The sequence below is a fragment of the Barbatula barbatula genome (genome assembly GCF_947034865.1).
Source record: "Barbatula barbatula genome assembly, chromosome: 12".
Taxonomy (NCBI): Eukaryota; Metazoa; Chordata; class Actinopteri; order Cypriniformes; family Nemacheilidae; genus Barbatula; species Barbatula barbatula.
In genome coordinates, this window is record NC_136775.1 from 946,948 (window position 1) to 968,395 (window position 21,448).

Here is a 21,448-nt window from a genome sequence, read left to right on the forward strand (position 1 = left end):
AACGGCTGTGATGGGAATTTAACGTTTCATGTTCATCAGATGCTTTTATTACTAGGGTTGTGTTCAAGGATGTAATTCAAAAGAGTAAAAGCAAATCATGGTTTTATTTCAACGCTGTTGGATGTTCCTGTTAGTCAGTTATACACAAGAAAGAAATGTTTACATTAGTTTTATCAGTTGAATATGAATCAACTATCCATTTTGTTTCATCATTTGTACACTCGCGGGTCACGACCTGAGACGTTTATATACCTGCATCATCAAACAGACTCTTTATATAGGCACTAGAAACACAGGAAATACTGAAACACAAACTCAACATTACCGTCAGAAGAAACATGAAGGCAGCATTATAAAGACTTGAGCTGATTTGAATGACGTGTTGCAGCAGCTGCAGGGTGCACGTGTGTTCCTGACGTGTGACATGCATGTGTTACGCTGAGACAGATTTAAACAGATGCACCGAAGAGAGAGAAAAGTCTCTTGTCCATCCGCATCTTCAGCTCACAGCGAGACAGGACTCTTGGACACTTCGGCAACAGAGATTTTCTTTGCTTTATTTCTCACCTGCGGGAAACACAATGATGTCATCAGACAAAAAAAATATAGGAACACTGCAGAGCATGAAATGATTTTTTCCTGAATTTTATTTGCCAATCAATGTCTTGTTTGCATTATTTTGTATGACAATTGGCATCATATTTTAAACTAGTTGTATTCGCCATGAATCTGATGTAAGTTAGGCCTATCGCAAAATTTCTGTTTAACAATAATTCATACAGAACAAATACTGTAAAAAGAAAGAATTAGACATTCCAGCCTGTCCTCCAATTAATAACAACTCAAAAGGTCGTATGTGCACGTAGCTTAATACGTCAACGGTTCACGTTTTAAATGTAAGCTCTGGCGATTGTTATGAACACGACTCCATGTGCCGTTATGTGCAGATAAAGTCTCGTTTGTAAAAGTATTAATGGTTCAATAAGTGTTTCAGAATTCAAAGATATTTTATGAGCAACTAATACTCAAAAATGTACATTTTGTAATGACGGTAGATGATAGTTTTGCGTACAGCTGGGAGAGGCACTCATTTAACAAACGCTCGAGTTTTACGTAGCCTATATGTGGAAAGGACAAACGGCGTATCATTTTGACAATCTGTATGATAGTTAAGGTATTAAACTGTGTTGATTGATGAAGAAGAAGAGCGTGTAACCTGTGTTCTCTGTGGTCTCTGGTTGATGTTTGTGTGTGAGGAAGATCTGCAGCATTGTGTCCCAGCGTTCACCAGCTTTCTCTCCTTCACACACGAGCCGTCATCTTCTCTTTTACCTGAAACACAACACACAGCGTGTTTCTAATACACCGTCTGATTCTTCCATCAGGAAAACTTGAAAGTGTTCGTCGTGCCTTTGATCAAGCATGTGACTGACGTCAGACTTGGACACAAAAGTCCAAAGGCCTTAGAAGTAAAAGCCACGATTGAACAGACAAATATTTGCTAAACAGTTAAATGATTGTTTAGATTTACGAATAAATGATGAAATCATATTCTGAATATGTAAATGTCACACATCGCCAGTTTCAGAGCTTTAACAAGGTGCAAAATATAAATGTTCATATATGATCTCAAACAAAACAAAACAAATTATAATATAGTGAGGCGGATTTATGTTAAACTCATGGAAGTTGCATCCAAACATATCATCAGGAGTTTCTTCCATCATAAAACATGTGAGGCTGTATCTGATGCGTCTGTGATGTTGAAACCTTGACATCTTTCCCTGCAATGAATATATTGATAGTTCAGAAAACTACTAAATGCTTGTGAGTGATGTGAGAGAACACAAACTCACACCCATCTACTGAAATGTGACTGATGCGTGTGTCACGTTAATTCAGTGAATGTTGAGTTGGTTCATATATTAACGCTTGATGAAACAAATGGGTTGAACCTTCTGCTGGACTTCTGCATGTTGAAGTTTTATGACAACATGACTCAATACCACAGCCATATGACCATGACAGTATTTTTTACAATGAAACGCCATCACAGCAAACAGAATAATCGCACAAAAATGTTCCTACTTAGGTTATTTGTGCAGTCAACATTCCCGAGAACGTTCTGGAAACCATTGGCATTGATTTATGGACTGTGGAACAATAAAGAAACGCAGCAACCATTGTACATTTGTGCACTGACTGTGGTTTTCACCTTTATGATGTTGATGTCTGTCAATCAGTGATAGAATCAGATGGTAATGCCAACACAGCCATAACCGCGGTATCACGAGCTATTTGAGCTAATACAAGGATACCGCCATCAGATTCTCAAGAGGAGGTATTTCTGCACGGTACAGGAATGTCAACCATCAGCACGCGCAATGTTTATTTGCCTTTACCGTGTTAAATGATGTGTGATTCTGACCTGAGCCGGTGGGTCCTGTGATCCCGATGTCGGTCCCACCGGTCGGATTGTGATCGGTACCGGCCAGCTGTGTCATCTCCGTGTCCGTGAGCCACGTCGACTCGGTGTCTCTGCTCTCGTGATACCGGGGCTCGATGGCGGCAGACCTGCTTCCGCCGCAACCCATTGAGACCAGCATCAGCATCACACGCGTGGACCAGATCCCGACAGCAGCATCAGCATCCTCGCGCAGATGAAGAGTTCTGGTACATCACGAGCGCATCAGATCCAGAGAGGAGCATCAGCATCCTCGTCTCTGTGTAGAGCAGTGGCGAGAAACTACGAGCCCTTCAGTCATGTACACGCGTGGATTTGTGCGATAGATCTGATGGCGCGCGTCATCGTGGTTTCAGCACCGTGGACAGAGATCCTTAATGATGGCTTGACTTCAATGATTGATACACAAAGCATCGGTGCTCGTGTACTCCTAAAATCTATAAACATATAGTTGACACCCACTTATATTTACATAGAACAGTTCACCCCAAAATAAATCACTCACCATTTATACTTATTCCTCATGAGGTTGTAAATCTGTATGTGGTTTTGTGTTCGTACAGTGTAAGGATTCAATGTTGTTTACTTTTAAACATTCTGAGAAATGTGCGTATTCTTGGAAAAAAAGACATGGATATGTTTTTCCATTGATTTTATATTTTGGTTTCATGACAGACAGTAATTCTGCACATAAAGCTGGTTTAACAACAAATGTACATAACATCACATATATATATATATATATTGCATCTTTGTAACACTTTTCGCATCGTATGTTTAAATGGACCACTGGTGCGTTTGAAGGTTAAAAACACAGCCATCCTCACAATAATATCTATCACTAATATCAGGAGGAACAACTTTCACAATACATATGTGTGGAATGACTTAAAACGCAGAATTTCATTCACTTGCACATGATAAACACAGTGACATTCTTTAAAAAAACATAACAAATGTAAACAATGTACCGGGGTGTCAGATATTCTCCTGCTCTCATTGGCTGAACAGTAAATATCAGTGAATATGAGCATGCACGACTAAAACCAGAGAACGAGTTCTGCAATATACAGTTAAATTTAACTTAGATTTATTCACAGAGACAAAACAAAAGAGGCCGGGGTGACAGACAACCCTTCTTCTATTTGAAGTCCAGCAGGTTGCAGTCGATTTTGTAGTACACGTACGGATAATACTCCTGCTGACTGAGGTTTAATCCGGGAATGTCCATGGCCGATTGCTGGAACAGAGAATGAAAGGTATTCATGAATCCAGCCATGATATTTGACATGCTACAATATCAAACAAGTAGGGATGTAAGGATTCACTCCGCTCACGATGCCATGTGATTCACCAAACTGATCTCACGTGACGGTTTATTTTTATAAAATGTATTACATTTCTCTGCAGTTTTAAAACAAATAAGAAATAAATCATTCAAAAGTCTCTTTAATATGAACAAACTAAGACTTTTTTAGGAATATCAGCATGTTTGCATTAAACACAGCGGACCCTGCTGTTCAAAACATGTATTGCAGTTCAAATAACATCTGAACCGGTCATGAGAAATATCTCTCTCACGTCGATGATGGCCGCCGCGCTGCTGTCCAGATGCTTGTAAAGATCGTACAGAACCTCCCTCATTTTCTTCATATTCTTCTTGTTGGGCTGTAGCAGCATGGCTTGGAAGTTCACAGGCAATCCGTATCTGTTTCAGAGTTACAACAACATTACAAAGGATTAAAAAAGAAACGCTTTACAAAGCAAAACTGATCATGTTTTATTAAACCAGGAGACGGTGGTGTGTGTGTTGATACCTTAATACAGATTCCACAAAGACCCTCAAAGCTTTAATGTGAATCCAGGCGATAAACGCCTCGCTGAAGTTCACTTTCAGCCATCTCACGAGCGGTCCCTGCACAGATCACACACACACACATTAAACAAACACGGTAGAAAAGCGTTCGCGATCAGACGAACGGAGACGTACAAACTGCTTCTTCTTGTCAGTAGAGAGTCTGGTCATTTCTTCTTTATCAGCCTTCATCTCCTCCTCGTTGTACTGAAAGTCTCGCACCGTGAATCTGCAGAGAAGACTTGAGAAATCAAGACTCGCGCGAGAACGGAAGCGATCGTATGTTGTGACCGCAGAATCAAGACGGAGAGCTTACTTGTTTTCTCTGGCCTTGTGTCTGAAGTCATCGATGGCTTTTCTGAAGAGTGTGACTGTGAACAGACCGCTGTCCTGATCCTCGATCAGCAAACTGATGAAAACAACAACAGCACGTGCATCAACAGAAGATCATCGGTGTTTGGGATGGAGGGATTCATGACATCAGCCAAACTATTGTGCTTTGAGAACTATAAAATATATAAAATTAATAATAAATGTTTTTGTTCTGCATCAGTTCAATGGTTTCCTTAGTAAACAGACAGCAGCCGGTTAAATCCGCGCTCACGCTTGACTTTTCGTTCCATTGACTTCCATTCACATGCATGCGACAGACCAGAAACGCAAGCCTGTCCAAAGATAATTTAGCTTTTTGCTGCGTACCAAAGTTCAAGCTTGCTGAACTCTGACCTGCGAATTTGTGTCAAATGAGTGTGTGAGACCAATAGAAGATCGAAACGTCACAGCGTGACCTCTCGCTACAGCAGACTAAAAGATGGAAGAATCGCTCCCACGCATTTTCGAAGCACCTGCCGACATAAATAATGTGAGATTCTTACTTGGTGGATCTTGGCACAACCATTTCCGAAAGCGTCTCGTACGTGCACTTCCATTCGGCATAATTCACCCTGGGGTTGGATCAAACACGAGTTCAACAAATCTTGTGTTGTCCAAACATCGATTGTGTGATTGTGTGTATGAATGTGTCGCTCACTTTGGTACCACAACCAGCATCGTAACAAGATACTCCGAATCCAGCACGAAGTCATCTTTCTTCACAATATCAGCCAGACTCCTGGTCAACAGACTCCCTCTGAAAATCAAACCGAATCAAATCAACGCTAATGAAACTAATAGACGTCAACGTAGCTGTAGGCGAGGTCCGTCACTCACGCATTCTTCCTCTCCAGGTTCTGCAAGTTTCCCTTCAGGTTGTTGTACGCGGACGCTCGAGCTTTCAGGTCGTTGTCGATCTGTGATACTTGCTGAAGGAGAGAAACACACACACCGTTATTTTTTGGTTTACAACAGATCACACAGAAACGAGCGTGACGTGACTTGCCTTGGATATGATTTCAGAAATGTGCTTCAATGACTGTTTGATGGGATACTTGGCCATGTCCCATTGAAATCTCGTGACGTACGTGACCAGATCGACTAAATGAATAAAAAAAAACCAACAGAAGTGAATTTGAGAATGGAAGAGTGTTGTCAACCTGTAAAAGAAGCTTTCTGACCTCCGTTAGCCAGCAGATTCTCCTGGACTTTATCTCGACTGTCCTCCAGAACATCGGCCATGTACTGAGCCACTTTCTTCACCACACTGTGAAGAAGATCACAGCGTTCTGAAAACTCTCTGCTTCTCCAAAACCACCACATCAGAACCACCGGCGCGCTAAAGAAACACCAGCGCCGCTTTGCACATTTTCAGATTTGTGTTTGACTTTGGATCTTTGGCACAACCGTAGATGTAAAAATAGAATCTCACGTCTACGGATGAGTCGCAAGTCATGGGATAGGATTCAAATGCGAGGCGTCACCAAACTGCGAATAACTAAATTTAGGCATCGACTGTCGTAATTTCACATTTATATGATATTCCTCACAGCACACAAGAGCTGAACGAGTACAAGAAGCAAAAATAACTTAACACTGAAAGACTTCTTAAGAAATATTGTTAATAGCGGTGCTTGCCAAGCAATCACTCATATTACTAAAAACAATTTAATATTATAAAACTTTTTAATCTAGTGCTTGCATGTGATCTGGCCGTAAATTCACTTACATTTTTAGTTTGATCTGTTGTAAAAGCATGGTTCATGTAACATTAAACTACTAGAGGAGGGGGTTATCTAAGCCACATCCAGAGATCCGAGTACCATATGGACTTAGGGTCGGCTCTCTGATAACCACCGCGCATGACACCATAACAACCGTGATGCATGTTCAACTCAGAAAACAGATTTTACCTCTCCACGAAAGAGTCCAGTTTGGCCAGCTCATCAGACAGGCCGACTAACACATCCAGCGTTCCCACCTGCGGCGTGAAGAGAAGAGAAACACAAAGACTTTGATCATCGTTCTGTATGATGAAGCAATACAAACGCAGCCAGACTGTGTTTAATCAGCGGCGGAGACGTCCCGACCGTCGCCTCTGTTCTCATCCCGTCAGGCGGAAAGCACAGGACAGCGGTCATATGACCCCGGTGAACATACACAAGGCTGCACCACGAAAGCAAAACAGGCCTAGAGGATTTACTCATGAGAGAGATTTTGACTCGCGTTCACCTTTCAAAAAATAATCGAATTAGACGGCAGAAAACGGTTGGAATGCCATCACAAGGATACCGCACACAGAAAATGTCATACGAGTAAATAAGAGACTTAAGAGGAACGTCACCTTGAGATCAGGAATGTTGAACTTGTTATTGGTGGAGAGGTTGTTGGCGCGAGTGGTGGCCGTCATCAGTTTGTCCCACGTCTGCTGGCATGTTTTCTCTCCAGGCGCAGAAATCAACCAGAACTCCGTCATGGCTGCCGATGAGCAGGAAATAAACGTCTGGAGACAGGAAGAAGTTCACAGGCGTTCGTCAAAAAAAAACTCTGCATTGGCTTTTTTGTATTAGGTTTAGCTAAATGTTAACACTTGTTAAGCGTTGAACAATATTAGTTTTGGCTTTAGTCTGTTAGGACCTTACATCTCCACATCCATTTATTTTTACTAGTGTACAAAGATCTCAAATAAAACCTCATCTGACTGGTGTTTATATTGGCATACAACTCTCGTAGGGATCCAATGAAATATCCGAAAGCAAAGCAAGATAAGAAAAAGAAAAATCATGACTCCGACAGGCCTGAAAATCACAAAACATCCCTGATATTTCCAGGTTCTCCATGACCGCAGAGACAGCCACCAAAAATACACTTCCTCTATTTTACACTTGATATTTTATACAAAATGACTCATTTCAATGAATTTCAGTTATTCAGAAGTCAGAACACTGTATGTGTGCATTGTATTGTAAAATGTAAAAATACTACATATCTCTTTTTTTGGCCATTTCCTCAAAAGGAATGACACTTGACAGTCACATGATCAGAGGCCCATCAATCTGACCTTCTGTCTGATCACATCAATAATCTAATCTAACTCATACAGATTTGAAATGTACAACATCATCACTCATCATCAACACAACACAGACTGCCAATGGCTGCCCATTGACAAAGCATCACAGCATAAACACGCAGATTTACAAAAACACAATCACATCAACACTTCTATACGTTAAAGATGTATAATATCAAATGACCATCTGAACATATATAAATGATCTGTCAGATGAACATAAAGCAGCGCGAGGATCTTAATCCACAGTAGCAAACACGGCTAAAGGTTACAACACGATCGTACAAACGGACATTAAACAATATATTTCCAAGTCGCATCTCACCTGATATCAATGTGAACGGGATGATAAAATGGTTATTTGTCAGTTTCAACTAAATCATTTACAAACGCTTGTTTTTATGGTTTGATATTCATAATGTCACTCCAATGTTTCTATAGACTCACGGTCAGCTGATCCGCTGCTGCGCTCTGAGCATGCGCAGTCACAGCGACAGCGCCACATACGGGTCTGAGCATGCGCAGTCACAGCGACAGCGCAAATACGGGTCTGAGCATGCGCAGTCACAGCGACAGCGCAAATACGGGTCTGAGCATGCGCGGTCACAGCGCCACAGCCGCATACAGGCGGATAAGTGTCACTGCAGCCAGAAAATACCCCGAATCGCTTTCTCGTCTGGGAGACAGAAAAGAGGCTTGTAGGGAAATTTAATGTATAATGACGTTTATTTCACAGAAACATCAAAGGAAGCTTTTTGTTTTACAGACTAGAATCCTCATCCAATAATAAAAAATGCATTTTGAGAGAATTCTGCGCACGGAAGCTCTCATGTGAAATCAACAACAAGGGAAAACCTTCATGGTTCAATGTGAAGATACTAACTGTTAAGGCAGGAATGCCCAGTCAGCAGACCCGGTCAGGGAGGCACAGGCTTTCTAAATTTGTCCAGGAGTCCCTTTTCCTGGCAGCGGGTGTCCCCCACCCCTGAGTTCGAGGAAAAGCCCACAAAGCCATATGTTTATGGAGTTCAGTGGGTCTGGGGTGCATTGTTTGGGAGACAATGGCTGGACTGGCTGGAGCCAACCCCTCAGATCAAACACATCAGGGCGGACTGCCCGCCGGCTGGCCCGGGTCTAGACCGATAGGAACATGTGTGGGCATGCGTTCCCTAATCGGTCGCTCGTCTGCAGGCCGGAGCGACTGGGCATAAGGAACATACTTGTTTAGTCTCTCGGGATGTCCAGCCCAGGGTCCAGGGTTCCAGTTTGTCTCCAGCTTTTTGTTAGAACACTTGCATCCATTTCCTTGGTTACTGAAGTGTTTAAATACATTGTTTGGTGAGGACAAAAGAATAGGGAAAGTGATAGAAATACGGGCCACAACACAACACAATTGAAGGTGCTTCCCAAAAGAAGCATTCAGTCAAAATTGTCAAAATAACTTTTTTTTATTACGAAGAGCCTTTCCAGGGACTGTACGACCAAAACTGGTTCTTTTATGGCATCATTTAGCAGCTTTAAAGGGATACTTGAAAATTCTGTCATAATTAAATCACCTCCGAGATGTTCCAAATGTGTATAAATGTCTTTGTTCTGATGAACACAGAGAAAGATATTTGGAAGAATGCTTATAACCAGACAGATGTTGACTCCCATTGACTCCCATAGAAGGAAAAATACAATGGTGGTCAAAAGTGTCCCATAACTGTTTGCTGTCCTTCATTCTTCAAAATATCTTATTTTGTGTTCAACAGAACAAAAAATATTATAAAGTACTTTTTCCTACTATGGGACTCAATGGGTGTTGAGATCTGTCCGGTTATAAGCGTTCTTCCAAGATTCGTCTGGTTTTATGCGTTTTTCCATATCTTTCTCTATGTTGCCTCGATGTTGAGTAATTGATGAGAGAATTTTCATTTTTGGGTGAAGTATCACTTTAAGTCCATAAGTCATGTCAACATATTGACAATCAAACTAGTAAAAATGTAAATTCTGTAACAATTGACACACCCACATGCCTTTTTCAACTCTTTTGCTGTTGTTTTTTGTTTCAGACACTCAAAAATGACTCAGATCCTGACCACAAACCAAATGAGTTGTTTTCTGTCAGGATTAATGTGAAAGAGTTTTGGAATTTTGGGGTCGAGGAAACGAGTGACATCATTTGGGTGGAGAGATATGAAGTGACAGATGACATGAAAAACCAAAGATAAGCTCTATTGTTTGTGTTGTAGACTAGCTGTCTGTGGTTGTCACCATAGTACCAATGGTACAGAGCTTTGCGTCTAACCAGTTACATTTTGTCATGTTCCAAATGCTTAAACATACATTTGTGACACCTAGCCCAGGGGCCTCATGTATCAACGCTGCGCACGCACAAAAACTTTGTGTACACCAGCTTTCACGCTCACGGTCAGATGTACTAACATTGAAATTAACGTGGGAATGTGCGTTCCTCCACGCTAACTTCATGTCTGGCGTGAGTTTTTAGGTGTGTATGCACATTTACAGCGTCGCAATGTTTTAGTATGGAATCAACGCTTTGTACACGAAGCCCCCGGTCTTCACGTGATGCAACATTGTTCACATTTTCCATTGCTTGCAGTTCATGTAATTAGTCTATACTTAAGATTCACAATTTAAGTTTAATTTGTTAACTTTATCACATCCGATCAGAGTTCCTTTATTCTTTATTGAATTTGAGATGCTTTATGTAAGGGATAATCCACAGCTAGCCATGCGTTAAAGGGTTTTAATGCACGACGTGGAGCCCAAGAGCTGTGGATTATCCCACTTATACCATGGTCATTGCCAAGTTAAAGCTTTTAATGATGTAGGTCATTTCAAATGTAATCAAACTGACTGGAGCTAGCCGTGCGTTAAAGGGTTTTAATGCACACCCTCCAGCCAATCAGAATCCAGTACGCAAAACAGATCGTGGTATAAGTACCCTTAAAGCTCAGCTCAAAAATAAGCAGGCTGTTATTGCTTATAGGTAAAGCACATGCAGAACAACAATAGTTATCAAACACACGTTACTCCTCCTCCTCCTAATGTTATATTAGATTAGATGGCAGACGTTTATGAGTCTAGAGGGACCAGACACAAAACTCGGAACTTCTTTTGTGTGGAAGTGCAAGCATTGACGTGATTAGACAAATAGAGCCATTGTCAAGCTCATTTGACATTCTGATGAAACTGTTTTTGGTGCTTTTTGCAAAAATGAAGGGAAAGGAGAACGTTTGAGAGATGTTTTGAGTCTTTAAAAACAAAAAACAGTTCAAATATATAAAAACTTGCATGTTGTGTGAAATGTCTGCACATGAAGAATTGATTTCTTTCTGATTTAGGTTGTTTACAATCTGTAGTTTTATTCAAGTGTACATCTTCACCCATGTGTTGTTGATCATTTACTATGAAGAATGTGGTGGTGAAACAGAAGTGTGAGATGTTTGATCTGGTGCGATGGAGCAGAAGGTTGGAGAGAGTGAATCCTCCGCCCTCTATAAACTGAGTCTGCACGTGTAAATCACATTCACATGAGAGAAAGAGAGCTGCAGGTCATCTGAACTATAAAAGAGACACCAGCTATTACTACTGCAGAACACTTTAAACGCTTTAAAGAGTTTATCTGCTGTCAAATTACTCACAATGTTTTATCGGTCATCAGTTATTACAAGCATAAAAGTGTCAATGTTTTGACTGGAACTGTGTACCCGCGGCGATGAAGACTTTCTCAACAATATTCAGGTATGACATTTCTCTTATTACAAAATGTATTTAACAAAAATATCTCTATAAAACTCCAACTGATTGCCACAATGTTTAGCGAACAATTAATGCAAAACCAAACCAAACTGGTCATGAATAAAAAAAGAGACGGGTCTCAAGACCATTTTTTGACCATTTGTCGTGGTCTCAGGATTTTATTTCAAGACCGGTCAAGACTGTGGGAATGACACTAAATTGCTGGTGCATTAAATGATTTATGTGTTAACATCCTTCACGTGATTGGATGTAAAACATCTGGCTTTAAAAGCATTCACCACTTGTTCCTTATTTGATTCTTGAGTCTGTTATTGTGTTACTCTTACTGCTGGTAAGAGAAGAATGAGGGATTGTCTTAAAGAAATCTGTCAACATAATGAATAGGCTAAACACAAAAGCCCACAATATCCGAGATGTGTTTGCAAAATACTGTAGGTACTTGTATGAGATCTTGTTCTTTGTTTTTTTATAACGTCTGATGTGATATTGATTTTGAATAATTATTCAATAAACCTTGAGTTAATACGTGACTTAAGTTTCAGACATAATTAAACACACGTTTTTGTTGTATTTTGGCCAGTCCCAAACAAATCTTTTGTGCATTTCTCAGCAACATACAGCTATTTTGCCATTGACTAGATATAAAAGCAATGAAACCAATTAAGTCACGGAATGTTTTGTTTTGCTAAAGGTCACAGACTTTATCTTTGGGTATTTACCGTTTTTTAAAATATTTAGTTGTTGGAATATTTGCCTGCACAAAAATTGTAATATGTAACGTAGGTGGGTGATAAATCATGAAAAAAAACATACATTTCTGCACAATAAATCACCCAAGTTACTTCTATTATTATTTTATTATGACTTTTTAATGTTTTGTAGATCTTTTGAATACATTTTGGGAGTGCTGGTCTTGTCTTGGTCACGGCCCTTCAAAGTCCTGTTCTCGGTGGTCTCGACTACGACACTAATACATACTTTACATTGCTTAGTATACGCTTACAGAACATACTATTTCCCATCTCCGAGCATATAAACTGTATACAGTCACAAAGTATTTCAAGTATCACAAAGTATTATTTTGTGACTGTGTTTCCTGTATCTCAGTGTTAAGAGCATTGTGTTAACAACTCAAGGTTGTGTGTTGGATCTCAGGGGATTGCAGATACCTGTGTATAAATGTATAATGTATAGGATAATGCTATGTAAGTCGCTTTGGATAAAAGCGTCTGCCAAATGCTTAAATGTAACGTAAATATTTACGGTATAATAATGCTTACTTTAATATTAACTTTGGTTTGGGAACCACTGGCCAATAGTTATAGCAATAATTAAAGCTGCAAGCAGCATTTAGCGGGTTCGAGCACTTATAAGGCATCCAAAGCATCTTTGCCTTCATCAAGTAGGCCGAGGACTCTCATCCTAAAACACCCAAGTGGAAGATACTCCCAACGCCTGAAAAATTATAGATACGGTCAGCAACGGTTCACAGACACTACGCCTGATTACACACATATGCACATAGAGTACACTTGAGGGGAATCATTTTTTCAGGTTAATTTGGTCACATCCATTTAAGAAATGACCCCGTCTAAATGCCTAATTGCATTGAGTTGCTGCCATGTGACTGCTGAGTAGATATTTGGGTTTACATGCAATTAAACTGGTGTACATAATAAAGGTTATGTTAAGCAAAACAGCATTTTACAACCAGCCAGACATGTTCTATATTTATAGACGTGTGAATATGGAGCAACGTTTAATGTGTAGTGCTTTATATGTCTAACACCTTGTTCCTGTGAGACAGGAAACGTATCTCTTGTCCGATAACCATCATATTTTGCATGCTTGTTTAGTCTAATAAGATGTATGATTGTACTTAATGGCAAGTCAATTGGATTATTTGTTAAGGAGAAGCGAGCTTTCAGGTAAACTGTTCAGGTAAACTGTTCACTTGAATATAATAAAGGACCCTGTAATGGTCACGCAAATGAAAAAGTTGAACTTGTTTTTGATAGTTATTTATCTAGAGAGTCCAGAGAATTGTACGGTGGTGGAAATTTTAAAATCGCTTGAAAAACCTAGGACAAGTTCGCAAAAGTAGGTTCTTAACATCATCACAGATAACTCACAAACAGTTTGATCGACATCAATGGTTCAAGAGCCAAATTTGTTTGGAATTATGAGAACTTTCATATGATATCGATAGTTTGTGTAAATGTCAAATGTCACGTGTTACACAATTGTTAAGGCAACCAAAGATGTGTCAATTTTGCCATTTTTACTGTTATAGCGCCACCTAGTGTCCAAACGCCGCGATATTTTGTAAGTCATCTCGGAGTGACAGTCTTCACAAATGTTCCAAGCCCTATGATGATATCTCTAATAGTGCTCGAGTTATGGGCATTTTAATGTAATAGGCTCCACCGATTTAAAATGTTAACGCCCCTAAGCGACCGTGAAAGGAAATTTCAACTTTTTTTTGATAATTATTTACATTCACACTCCACAGAAGTCATCTGCATTGGTTTGGATTCGATCGGTCGAAAAACCTAGGACAAGTTCGCGAAAGTAGGTTTTTGACATAATCAGCGATAACTCACGAACCGTTTGATCGACAGAAGCGTGTCCAGAGGCAAAGTTGTTCAGAATGAGGAGAGCTATCATATGATGTAAATAGTTTGAGTATAAGTCAAATGTCACGTGATATACAATTGTTTATGCACTCCAAAAACGTTACTTCGCCCCCCGGTGGCCGAATGAGTTCATATTTCTTACAGACCTTCTGGACCATGAGTCGAACAAGCCCAGCGAGTGTCGTTTCGATCGGCCTCCGTTAACCCGGTCTAATGAGTGCTCAAACTTCATTGGCCGATGACCGCCATGTTTCTTTAGATACGCCACTGTCCTTTTATACAATCACCGTGCATGACACAAAGACACACCATACCAAATAATAAGTCGATCGGGCAAACGGTTGGGTAGTTATAGCCCTTTTCGAGTTCATGTATATTATAGCGCCACCTAGTGGCCAAGCGCCAAATCCTTTTTACTGTGACCCCGGACTGAGAGTTTACACATAGGGTACAAGCCCCATGAAGATTGCTCAAACGGTTCATAAGTTATGGCCATTTTAGTCAACCATGGCACTTCCGGTTCAGACGTTTTGGCGCCCCCTAGCAATGGTGAATCGAAATTTCAACGTTTTTTTGATAATTATTCACATTCACTCTCCACAGAATTCATCAGCGTTGGTTTGGTTCCGATCGGGCAAAAATCCAGGGACTAGTTCATTTTTATTTTTTTTGCATAAAATGCAAATTAGCGGGGAAATTTGCATACCGGAAATGAAATCGGAGATATAAGTTTTTTAAGTTTTGAGCCAATGATTACAATGATATAAAACACTTGGGTGTGCGACAAACGGTTTAGGAGTAAAGAGTGCAAACGCGCTTTTCATCGCTGTAGCGCCACCTATGGGCCGATTTGGCTGGGTCCATGTATCTGAGTAGCGACAAGGACTACTACCATCTGACCAAGTCTCAGCTCTGTCGGCCTTACGGTTTAGGCTGCCCATGTAGTTTTAGGGAAGAATAATAACGAAGAAGAATAAAACCCACAAATACAATAGGTTTCTAGCCCTACGGGCTCGAACCCTAATAAAAACATCTTATATAAAGAACATATGGAAACAGTCTCTTCGCTCATCGCCACGCCCCTTTAATCGACGTCACACATATTTCAGAATCGCCCCGCCCCCTTTACCATTCACCTCACAACCGACAACATCAGGCGTCATGTTGTTCAGCTCAACGCCACTCAGCACGCACGCACGCACGCACGTTCATACCGTGGATTAAACGGTTATATTGTTGATATCGTCACCGGTATCTTTACACCGGTGCTCTCGTTACTTTGTGAAAATTCCGCCGAAAAAGAGAAGACGGTTTAGATCAAATGCGCGCGATTTCTCCCGTGTAAGTAGCTTCGGGTTTCTAAGCTAACTTAACGCTTCTGTTGTTTTATCGCCTTTTCCACACATCTTTCCACAAAGTGCTTATAATGCTCGAGTTGTGATATTTCTGTGAGCATTCGGCTGCTTCTACATGACATTATTATTATTATTTTCATATCTTAACAAAAGACTTATGTACACGTTGATGCTAACTGAATGAATGACCGCTAGCAGTACATTAGCATGTCATTTAAAGCTTATGTACAATGTTTAGGAAAGAAACACCAATTTAGACTGATCATTTCAGAAACCTGTTTTTAAGTAAGTACATTGGAATCACATGTTACACGTGTTGTCTTGTTACTTATGTCATCATAACATTGTGCCCCTGGGGTATTTGACAGATTGTTGATATTCGGTGTATTCTGCATTGCATTGTTTAAGTTAAACATTTTAGTTTTTAATGTATATTTTGTAGACTCTGTTCTCCCAGGTTTGTTTTAAGCACACAAATAACACAGTACCCATTTAAACAAAAACCACCAACAACCCTCTTGTACATCATCTATGATGTAAAATCTCTTTCAGGTGTACGAGAATAACTTTGGGGCTTTAGTTTACCGACAGCAGTTTGACTTCAACGCCGAGCCCCCTTGGGATCCTAGCTGATAGCTGGAGAGGTCAACCTTTGACCTGTCCATGTAAGTCCACATTCACGCTTTATAGGAATAATTCACCTAAACATGCTGTTGGTTTTCTCTGTTTCTTCAGTTTACGTTAGTAAATCTTTGTGTGAGCTTTCTCTGCTTGTGTCTTCAGTGGATATCGCTAGAACCCAAGAGCTCTGAGGCTTCTCATCACACAGTGATCTGAATGAGTATGAAGGGAACTCTGGATTATGTGCATCATTCTGTGGAGCTGCTGAAGGACAGCACAGCTCTCAGAGATGTGATCGATAAACACATCCATGACCAAACTCTTGTAAGTATGCCTGGATGTTCTTTGGGTTTGTCACGTTTGTTCGTCATGTTTCTAAAGGTGGCATACTTTGTTTCTTTAGGCACGTAAGAGTGCGTTTTTTGTAGCTGACCTTGGCGTGATTGTGTGGCAGCAAGTTCGCTGGAGGGCGCAAATGGAGCGGGTTCGGCCGTTCTACACGGTCCGGTGCAACAGCAGTCCTGTGGTGATCGAGATCCTGGCTGCTCTCGGCACTGGCTTCGTTTGCTCCAGCAAGGTGAATTTAACTGTCCCTTGAGTGTTCTATATTTGTGCTTTTTGAATATGATCTTCAGATCATGACTGTTCCGAGTGTTTGTCTTTCAGCATGAGCTGGATTTGGTGAAGGGCTTCGGGGTCTCGTCTCATGACATCATGCTCGGTGGCACCTGTAAGCAGCTGTCACACATCAAGTGTGCAGCCAAACACAACATCCAACTCCTGATTTGTGACAACGAGGTTGAGTTGAGGAAGATTGCTCGCTGCCATCCCAAAGCAAAGTGAGTCACATGACTAAATCGTCACCATAGCAAAAGCGGTGAAACCCTAAATACCTCAGTAAAGATCAATATTAACAATTTAAAGGGTAATGTTTCATGAGTACAGTCGGACGTTTTAAGACCAATGTTGTATTAAAATACTGAAATCTTAAAATACTTTTATTTCTACAATAGGGTGGTACTACAGTTGATGTCAGATAGCTGTTGTGAAAGAGAAAAAACAGCGCTGGTCTTCGGCTCGACGCTGAAGGACTGCAGACATCTGCTAGAAAACGCCAAAGAACTCAATCTGAACATTGTAGGAGTCAAGTGAGTTTCTCTTTTCCGTTGAGAGAATAATGAATGAAACTGTGATCTTTATGTTTTTGGGAATGTTATGCAAGTGTCACATGTAAACAAACAATGCTGGAGCTTTTCTTACTACAGATATATTTTTTTTCCAGATTCAACGTTGCCAGCTGTTGTCAGGACACAGAAGCGTTGTGTCGTGCGGTGTCTGACGCCCGCTGTGTCTTTGATATGGGGGTAAGTCATCACTCATGATGTCATGGATGAAATTCTGCTCTGCTTGTTTTTCATAACTAAACTTAGTTGTGAGCATTCATGCATGATTTTTATCGTAGGAGGAGCTCGGCTTTGAAATTAATATTCTTGACATCGGGGAAGGCTTTGATGGAAGTGAGGCGCAGTTAGAAAAGGTATCGTATGAAAGACTGTTCGCGTTTTACATTTACATTTAGACATTTGGCAGACGCGTTTATCCAAATTGGCAAACATTGCATTATCCTATACATTTATACATAAGTATGTGCAATCCTTGGGATCCAACCATGACCTTGCGTTGTTAACGCAATGCTCTTGTCACTGAGCTACAGGAAAGCAACAGATAGCATTTTACACTAAACTTTTTTTTTTATTTTGTGTGCAGATCAACACGACACTGAGACCCATGCTGGACATGTACTTTCCTCCATCAAGCGGCCTGTCAGTCATTGCTGAACCCGGAGCTTTTTACGTGTCCTCTGCCTTCACGCTGGCTGTTAATATAATCGCTAAGAAAACTGTGGGAAGAGATTTTTGTTGTCAAACTAACAGTGAGTACCAGTCAACATAAACTCATGACATAAATAATATTCTCATGACCCCCTGTTTATTATTAATGACATTATGTGACAATGTAAATGATCTAAAAAGTGTTTAGTTTAATATTTATTGTACTTGCATTGCAAGACACTGATTATCGATGTAAACAGAAACAGTGTTAACGTCATGTGTGTGTTTGACAGATCCACTGTCAGCCAATGACGAGCCAGAGTTTCTCTACTATATGAATGATGGGGTTTATGGGTCTTTTGCCGATAAGCTGTTGTGTGAGGATTCTATATCGAAGCTGCTGGTGCACAAGGTACATTTTCCTCTCATTGTTTTAATGTCAAAACGAGTTTCAGATTTGTTGATCTAGTTTTGTGTTTGTCAGGGAGTGGCTCCAGAAGAACCCCTGTTCCCCAGCAGTTTGTGGGGTCCATCTGAAGATGATCTGGATCAGGTGCTGGATCAATGTCTCCTCCCAGAACTCGCTGTAGGCGACTGGCTTCTTTTTCTCAACGCGGGTGCAAACAGTCTGAGGACAGCGTTCACTAACGGAGACCAACGCAAACCGCCTGTTTTCTACACCATCACTGAACGTGACTGGTACGAGTGAACGCTTGTCCCGTCTCGTGTGTCTGTAACTGCTAGTTTAAACATGATCTGTTTGTGATTAACTGATATGTTCTTTTTTTCTCTCTGCAGGAAAGAGATGGATGATTGGGGCATCAGTCTGGACAAGAGGATAAAGAACTTCTCTCTGGTACCGTGCTGCCTGCAGCCAAACATGTCAGATACACCTGTCTCTACTCCAGCCTAACACAAAGCCTGTTGAGTTGTATTACTCTCGTGTTTTCTGAAGGGAGATTTTAAGCACTTAAGAACGTGATGTCTTCAGTTGCTTCGAAGGAGTTTGAGCGTGAGCAGATAGTAGATGCTTTCAAACTCAATAGCCGTCAGAACTGATGGATTTACTGCTAATAAATGTGGTTCGGTTTAACAAAGCAGTTTGCATATATTGCAATGTTATATTTAAGTCCATTTTATAAATATAAACACAACGCATATAAATATCTCTTGATAATCAGTAATGTATGCCACAGGAAGGTTATTTATTAAATCTAGACTATTTATTAGGTCTAGTTTCATCATCCGATGCGTCTCAAGAAATGTGCTCTGGTATTTGGGTTATGGTATGGTTTTGTATTGTGAGTAATATAAATGATCAAGATTGTCGATAAGTCTGGATAATCATGATCTTTGACATTGCTGCATCAATACACCAGCCGAGTCATATCGTGTAGTCGATTTGTTTTTTAATAAGCAAACTGCAATGGAAACTTTGTGTTTTTGTGTCAGAAAACACGTAGAAATCGTAAACGCTTTGCTAATAAGTGACAAGTAACAAGCATCAATATCCAACAGAGTGATCGTTTCTTTTAAATATCTGTGCATTTGTGGAGTGACATGCACAGTTCTTGTGGACACTAAGAAACATTTATAAAGAAGTAAATTGGTACATTTTGGTTTCCTTTGAAAGGTTCTTATCAAACGATTTATCTAAACAGTCGTTTGACTTGTATAGGGACACCGAGACTGCAACACAACATGCGTTCAAGAGTGTACGATGCACAGACTTAAAAAGATTCTGTGTGACTGGAAGTGTCTGGGCTTATGTATTGCTTCAGTCTTGTTTCTCTGAACGTCAGGTAAAGCTGGACTTTGAGTTAAGATATCAACAGCGTTATATCAGCATTGATGTGTTTTGTGGTGGCTGGTTTCAGAATGTGTTGATGGTGGGAGCATGTGATGCTGGGTGGGTGAAGACGGAGAAGTGGGTTTAATAGAAGGATTGAAACCCTTAATTATATGATTGCTCTTCGGCTGTAAGATCATTTAAAAAAAGATGATGACTGAAGAATGAGAAAGATTGTACCATCGTATCAGAACATGTACTGTAGAATGCTGTTTGCTATTTACAGGATATGCCTTTTCATGACCATGTTGTGCCATCAATAAATGGTATTAAATGGCTTTGTGGGGTTATTTCTATATTTATTTCCAAGGATTTTTAATGCAAAATTGAACTTGAAGCTTTATTCAGCTGCTACAAAAACAACTTATACGCTCATGCAACACACACTCATCTAATCAATTGTTGTTTTAAAAACTCTTGAGACACCATTAGCTTTGAATACCATTAGATATTTATCCGGCAACGTGTTCTACAAGATACAAAACTGTTTGACACCTCTGTGTTTTGTAAAAATATTGCTTTAAAAATTTAAGGGAAGTACACCCCAAAAATGACATCATTTATACATTTACATTTTCATCCAAAGCGACTTACATTGCATTGTACTATACATGTGTTTCTAACTATGTGCAATCCCCTGGGATCGAACCCATGACCTTGGTGTTGCTAGCACCGCGCTCTAACCACTGAGCTGTGTTGTTAAAGTAAATTTAGGCCCACCTTTGTCATTGGGTTATGTCTGTATGTATGAAAATGTCTTAAGTCCTGTGTGTTGTCTTTTATTCCGCTGTGATCAATGTATGTTCTGTTCAAGATCCATCCGCGTCAGCTCTGAGTCTTGGGGGCCAAAGGTTGCAGAGTACGACAGACAGCAGTGATGTTAAAACGTGTGATCTCCTTCAGCCACACGGGTGTTCTCCTGGCGGTGAGATGGCGTTTGGCGTGTTTTGCCAGGTGGTCGCTGCGCATAAAGCGACTGTGGCAGACTGGACAGGCGAAACGCTTCTCTCCCGTGTGCGTGTGCCGGTGGCGTGAGAGTTCATCAGATCTGGCGAAACGCCTAAGGCAACCATCCCAGCTGCACTGAAACGGCTTCTCACCTGGAAGAAGAAAAAACATGCAGTTCAAACTGACCTCATCCAAACAATAAATAGAGCTCAGAGTACGCGACTCTGCTCTGTACCTGTATGGGTTCTCAGGTGTGCTTTTAGATGAGAGCTTTTGAAGTATGTTTTCCCACAGTCCCGGTGAGCGCACACGTGGTCTCGTGGCCGTGACGGAGATGTTTCTGAGACGTTTGAAGATGAGTTCCGGCCTGTAAACGGCGTAATGACCGTAAACCTCAAGCCAGACGAAGGTGATTTATACGTTTGTATAGGGGCGGCCGACTGTGGCACCACGACCATCACTGAACATCCGGGCACAAGAACCACTGACGGTTGGCAAACAGGCTGAGGAGGGACGGAAACCACCGAGCTGAGTGTCAGTGGATTTATCTGGAACACTGAGATCAATGGCACGCTTTCAGACACTAGCCGGGGAGCTGAAGGTGCTTCTGAAGGTGCGTTTGTAAGTTTTGAGTCACGTGGGCCATCGGACTGACAGCGGGGGCTGTTTAAAAAC

General features: G+C 40.8%; 3 protein-coding genes across 6 annotated transcripts; 1 reads left to right on the forward strand and 2 right to left on the reverse strand.

Annotated features, from left to right (window-relative positions):
- Positions 1-3: 3 nt before the first annotated feature.
- Positions 4-2,763, reverse strand: baalca (BAALC binder of MAP3K1 and KLF4 a). Its single transcript, XM_079470385.1, has 3 exons — positions 2,429-2,763; positions 1,217-1,332; positions 4-567 (listed from the first exon to the last, which is right to left on the reverse strand). The coding sequence occupies exons 1-3, from the start codon at positions 2,610-2,612 to the stop codon at positions 505-507; spliced, it is 363 nt and encodes a 120-aa protein (XP_079326511.1). The 5' UTR covers positions 2,613-2,763; the 3' UTR covers positions 4-504.
- A 345-nt stretch (positions 2,764-3,108) lies between these two features.
- On the reverse strand, positions 3,109-8,281 carry atp6v1c1a (ATPase H+ transporting V1 subunit C1a). Of its 2 annotated transcripts, none has more exons than XM_079470380.1 (13): positions 8,090-8,281; positions 7,036-7,194; positions 6,605-6,672; positions 5,873-5,958; positions 5,698-5,792; positions 5,529-5,620; positions 5,350-5,448; positions 5,195-5,263; positions 4,636-4,728; positions 4,455-4,548; positions 4,282-4,379; positions 4,046-4,172; positions 3,109-3,704 (listed from the first exon to the last, which is right to left on the reverse strand). In XM_079470380.1, exons 2-13 carry the CDS (start codon positions 7,165-7,167, stop codon positions 3,606-3,608), a joined length of 1,152 nt encoding a protein of 383 aa, XP_079326506.1. In that variant the 5' UTR covers positions 7,168-7,194; positions 8,090-8,281; the 3' UTR covers positions 3,109-3,605. The 2 variants fall into 2 exon arrangements, with proteins under 2 accessions (XP_079326506.1, XP_079326507.1); XM_079470381.1 differs by having other exon boundaries at positions 8,212-8,237.
- Positions 8,282-11,297: 3,016 nt separating this feature from the next.
- azin1a (antizyme inhibitor 1a) lies at positions 11,298-20,132 on the forward strand. Of its 3 annotated transcripts, XM_079470376.1 has the most exons (13): positions 15,303-15,509; positions 15,762-15,808; positions 16,076-16,188; positions 16,307-16,468; positions 16,548-16,721; positions 16,811-16,983; positions 17,158-17,292; positions 17,427-17,508; positions 17,607-17,681; positions 17,912-18,077; positions 18,270-18,388; positions 18,461-18,675; positions 18,775-20,132. In XM_079470376.1, the coding sequence occupies exons 4-13, from the start codon at positions 16,361-16,363 to the stop codon at positions 18,887-18,889; spliced, it is 1,362 nt and encodes a 453-aa protein (XP_079326502.1). In that variant the 5' UTR covers positions 15,303-15,509; positions 15,762-15,808; positions 16,076-16,188; positions 16,307-16,360; the 3' UTR covers positions 18,890-20,132. The 3 variants fall into 3 exon arrangements, with proteins under 3 accessions (XP_079326503.1, XP_079326501.1, XP_079326502.1); XM_079470377.1 differs by lacking the exons at positions 15,303-15,509; positions 15,762-15,808 and adding an exon at positions 11,298-11,514 and having other exon boundaries at positions 18,775-20,103; XM_079470375.1 differs by lacking the exon at positions 15,762-15,808 and having other exon boundaries at positions 15,296-15,509; positions 18,775-20,103.
- Positions 20,133-21,448: the final 1,316 nt, after the last annotated feature.

Bases quoted from the DNA above. Each gene is read 5' to 3' on its own strand.
- baalca (XM_079470385.1), bottom strand. From the start codon at position 2,612: ATGCTGATGCTGGTCTCAATGGGTTGCGGCGGAAGCAGGTCTGCCGCC. The intron at 1,333-2,428 runs GTCAGAATCACA...GTTGTGTTTCAG, and splicing joins CACAGGACCCACCGGCTCAG to GTAAAAGAGAAGATGACGGC. The intron at 568-1,216 runs GTTACACGCTCT...TGTTTCCCGCAG, and splicing joins AGAGACCACAGAGAACACAG to GTGAGAAATAAAGCAAAGAA.
- atp6v1c1a (XM_079470380.1), bottom strand. From the start codon at position 7,167: ATGACGGAGTTCTGGTTGATTTCTGCGCCTGGAGAGAAAACATGCCAG. The intron at 5,793-5,872 runs GTCAGAAAGCTT...TTATTCATTTAG, and splicing joins GAATCTGCTGGCTAACGGAG to TCGATCTGGTCACGTACGTC. The intron at 3,705-4,045 runs GTGAGAGAGATA...TCTCTGTTCCAG, and splicing joins GCGCGGCGGCCATCATCGAC to CAATCGGCCATGGACATTCC.
- azin1a (XM_079470377.1), top strand. From the start codon at position 16,361: ATGAGTATGAAGGGAACTCTGGATTATGTGCATCATTCTGTGGAGCTG. The intron at 17,293-17,426 runs GTGAGTTTCTCT...TTTTTTTTCCAG, and splicing joins CTGAACATTGTAGGAGTCAA to ATTCAACGTTGCCAGCTGTT. The intron at 18,078-18,269 runs GTGAGTACCAGT...TGTGTTTGACAG, and splicing joins TTTTTGTTGTCAAACTAACA to ATCCACTGTCAGCCAATGAC.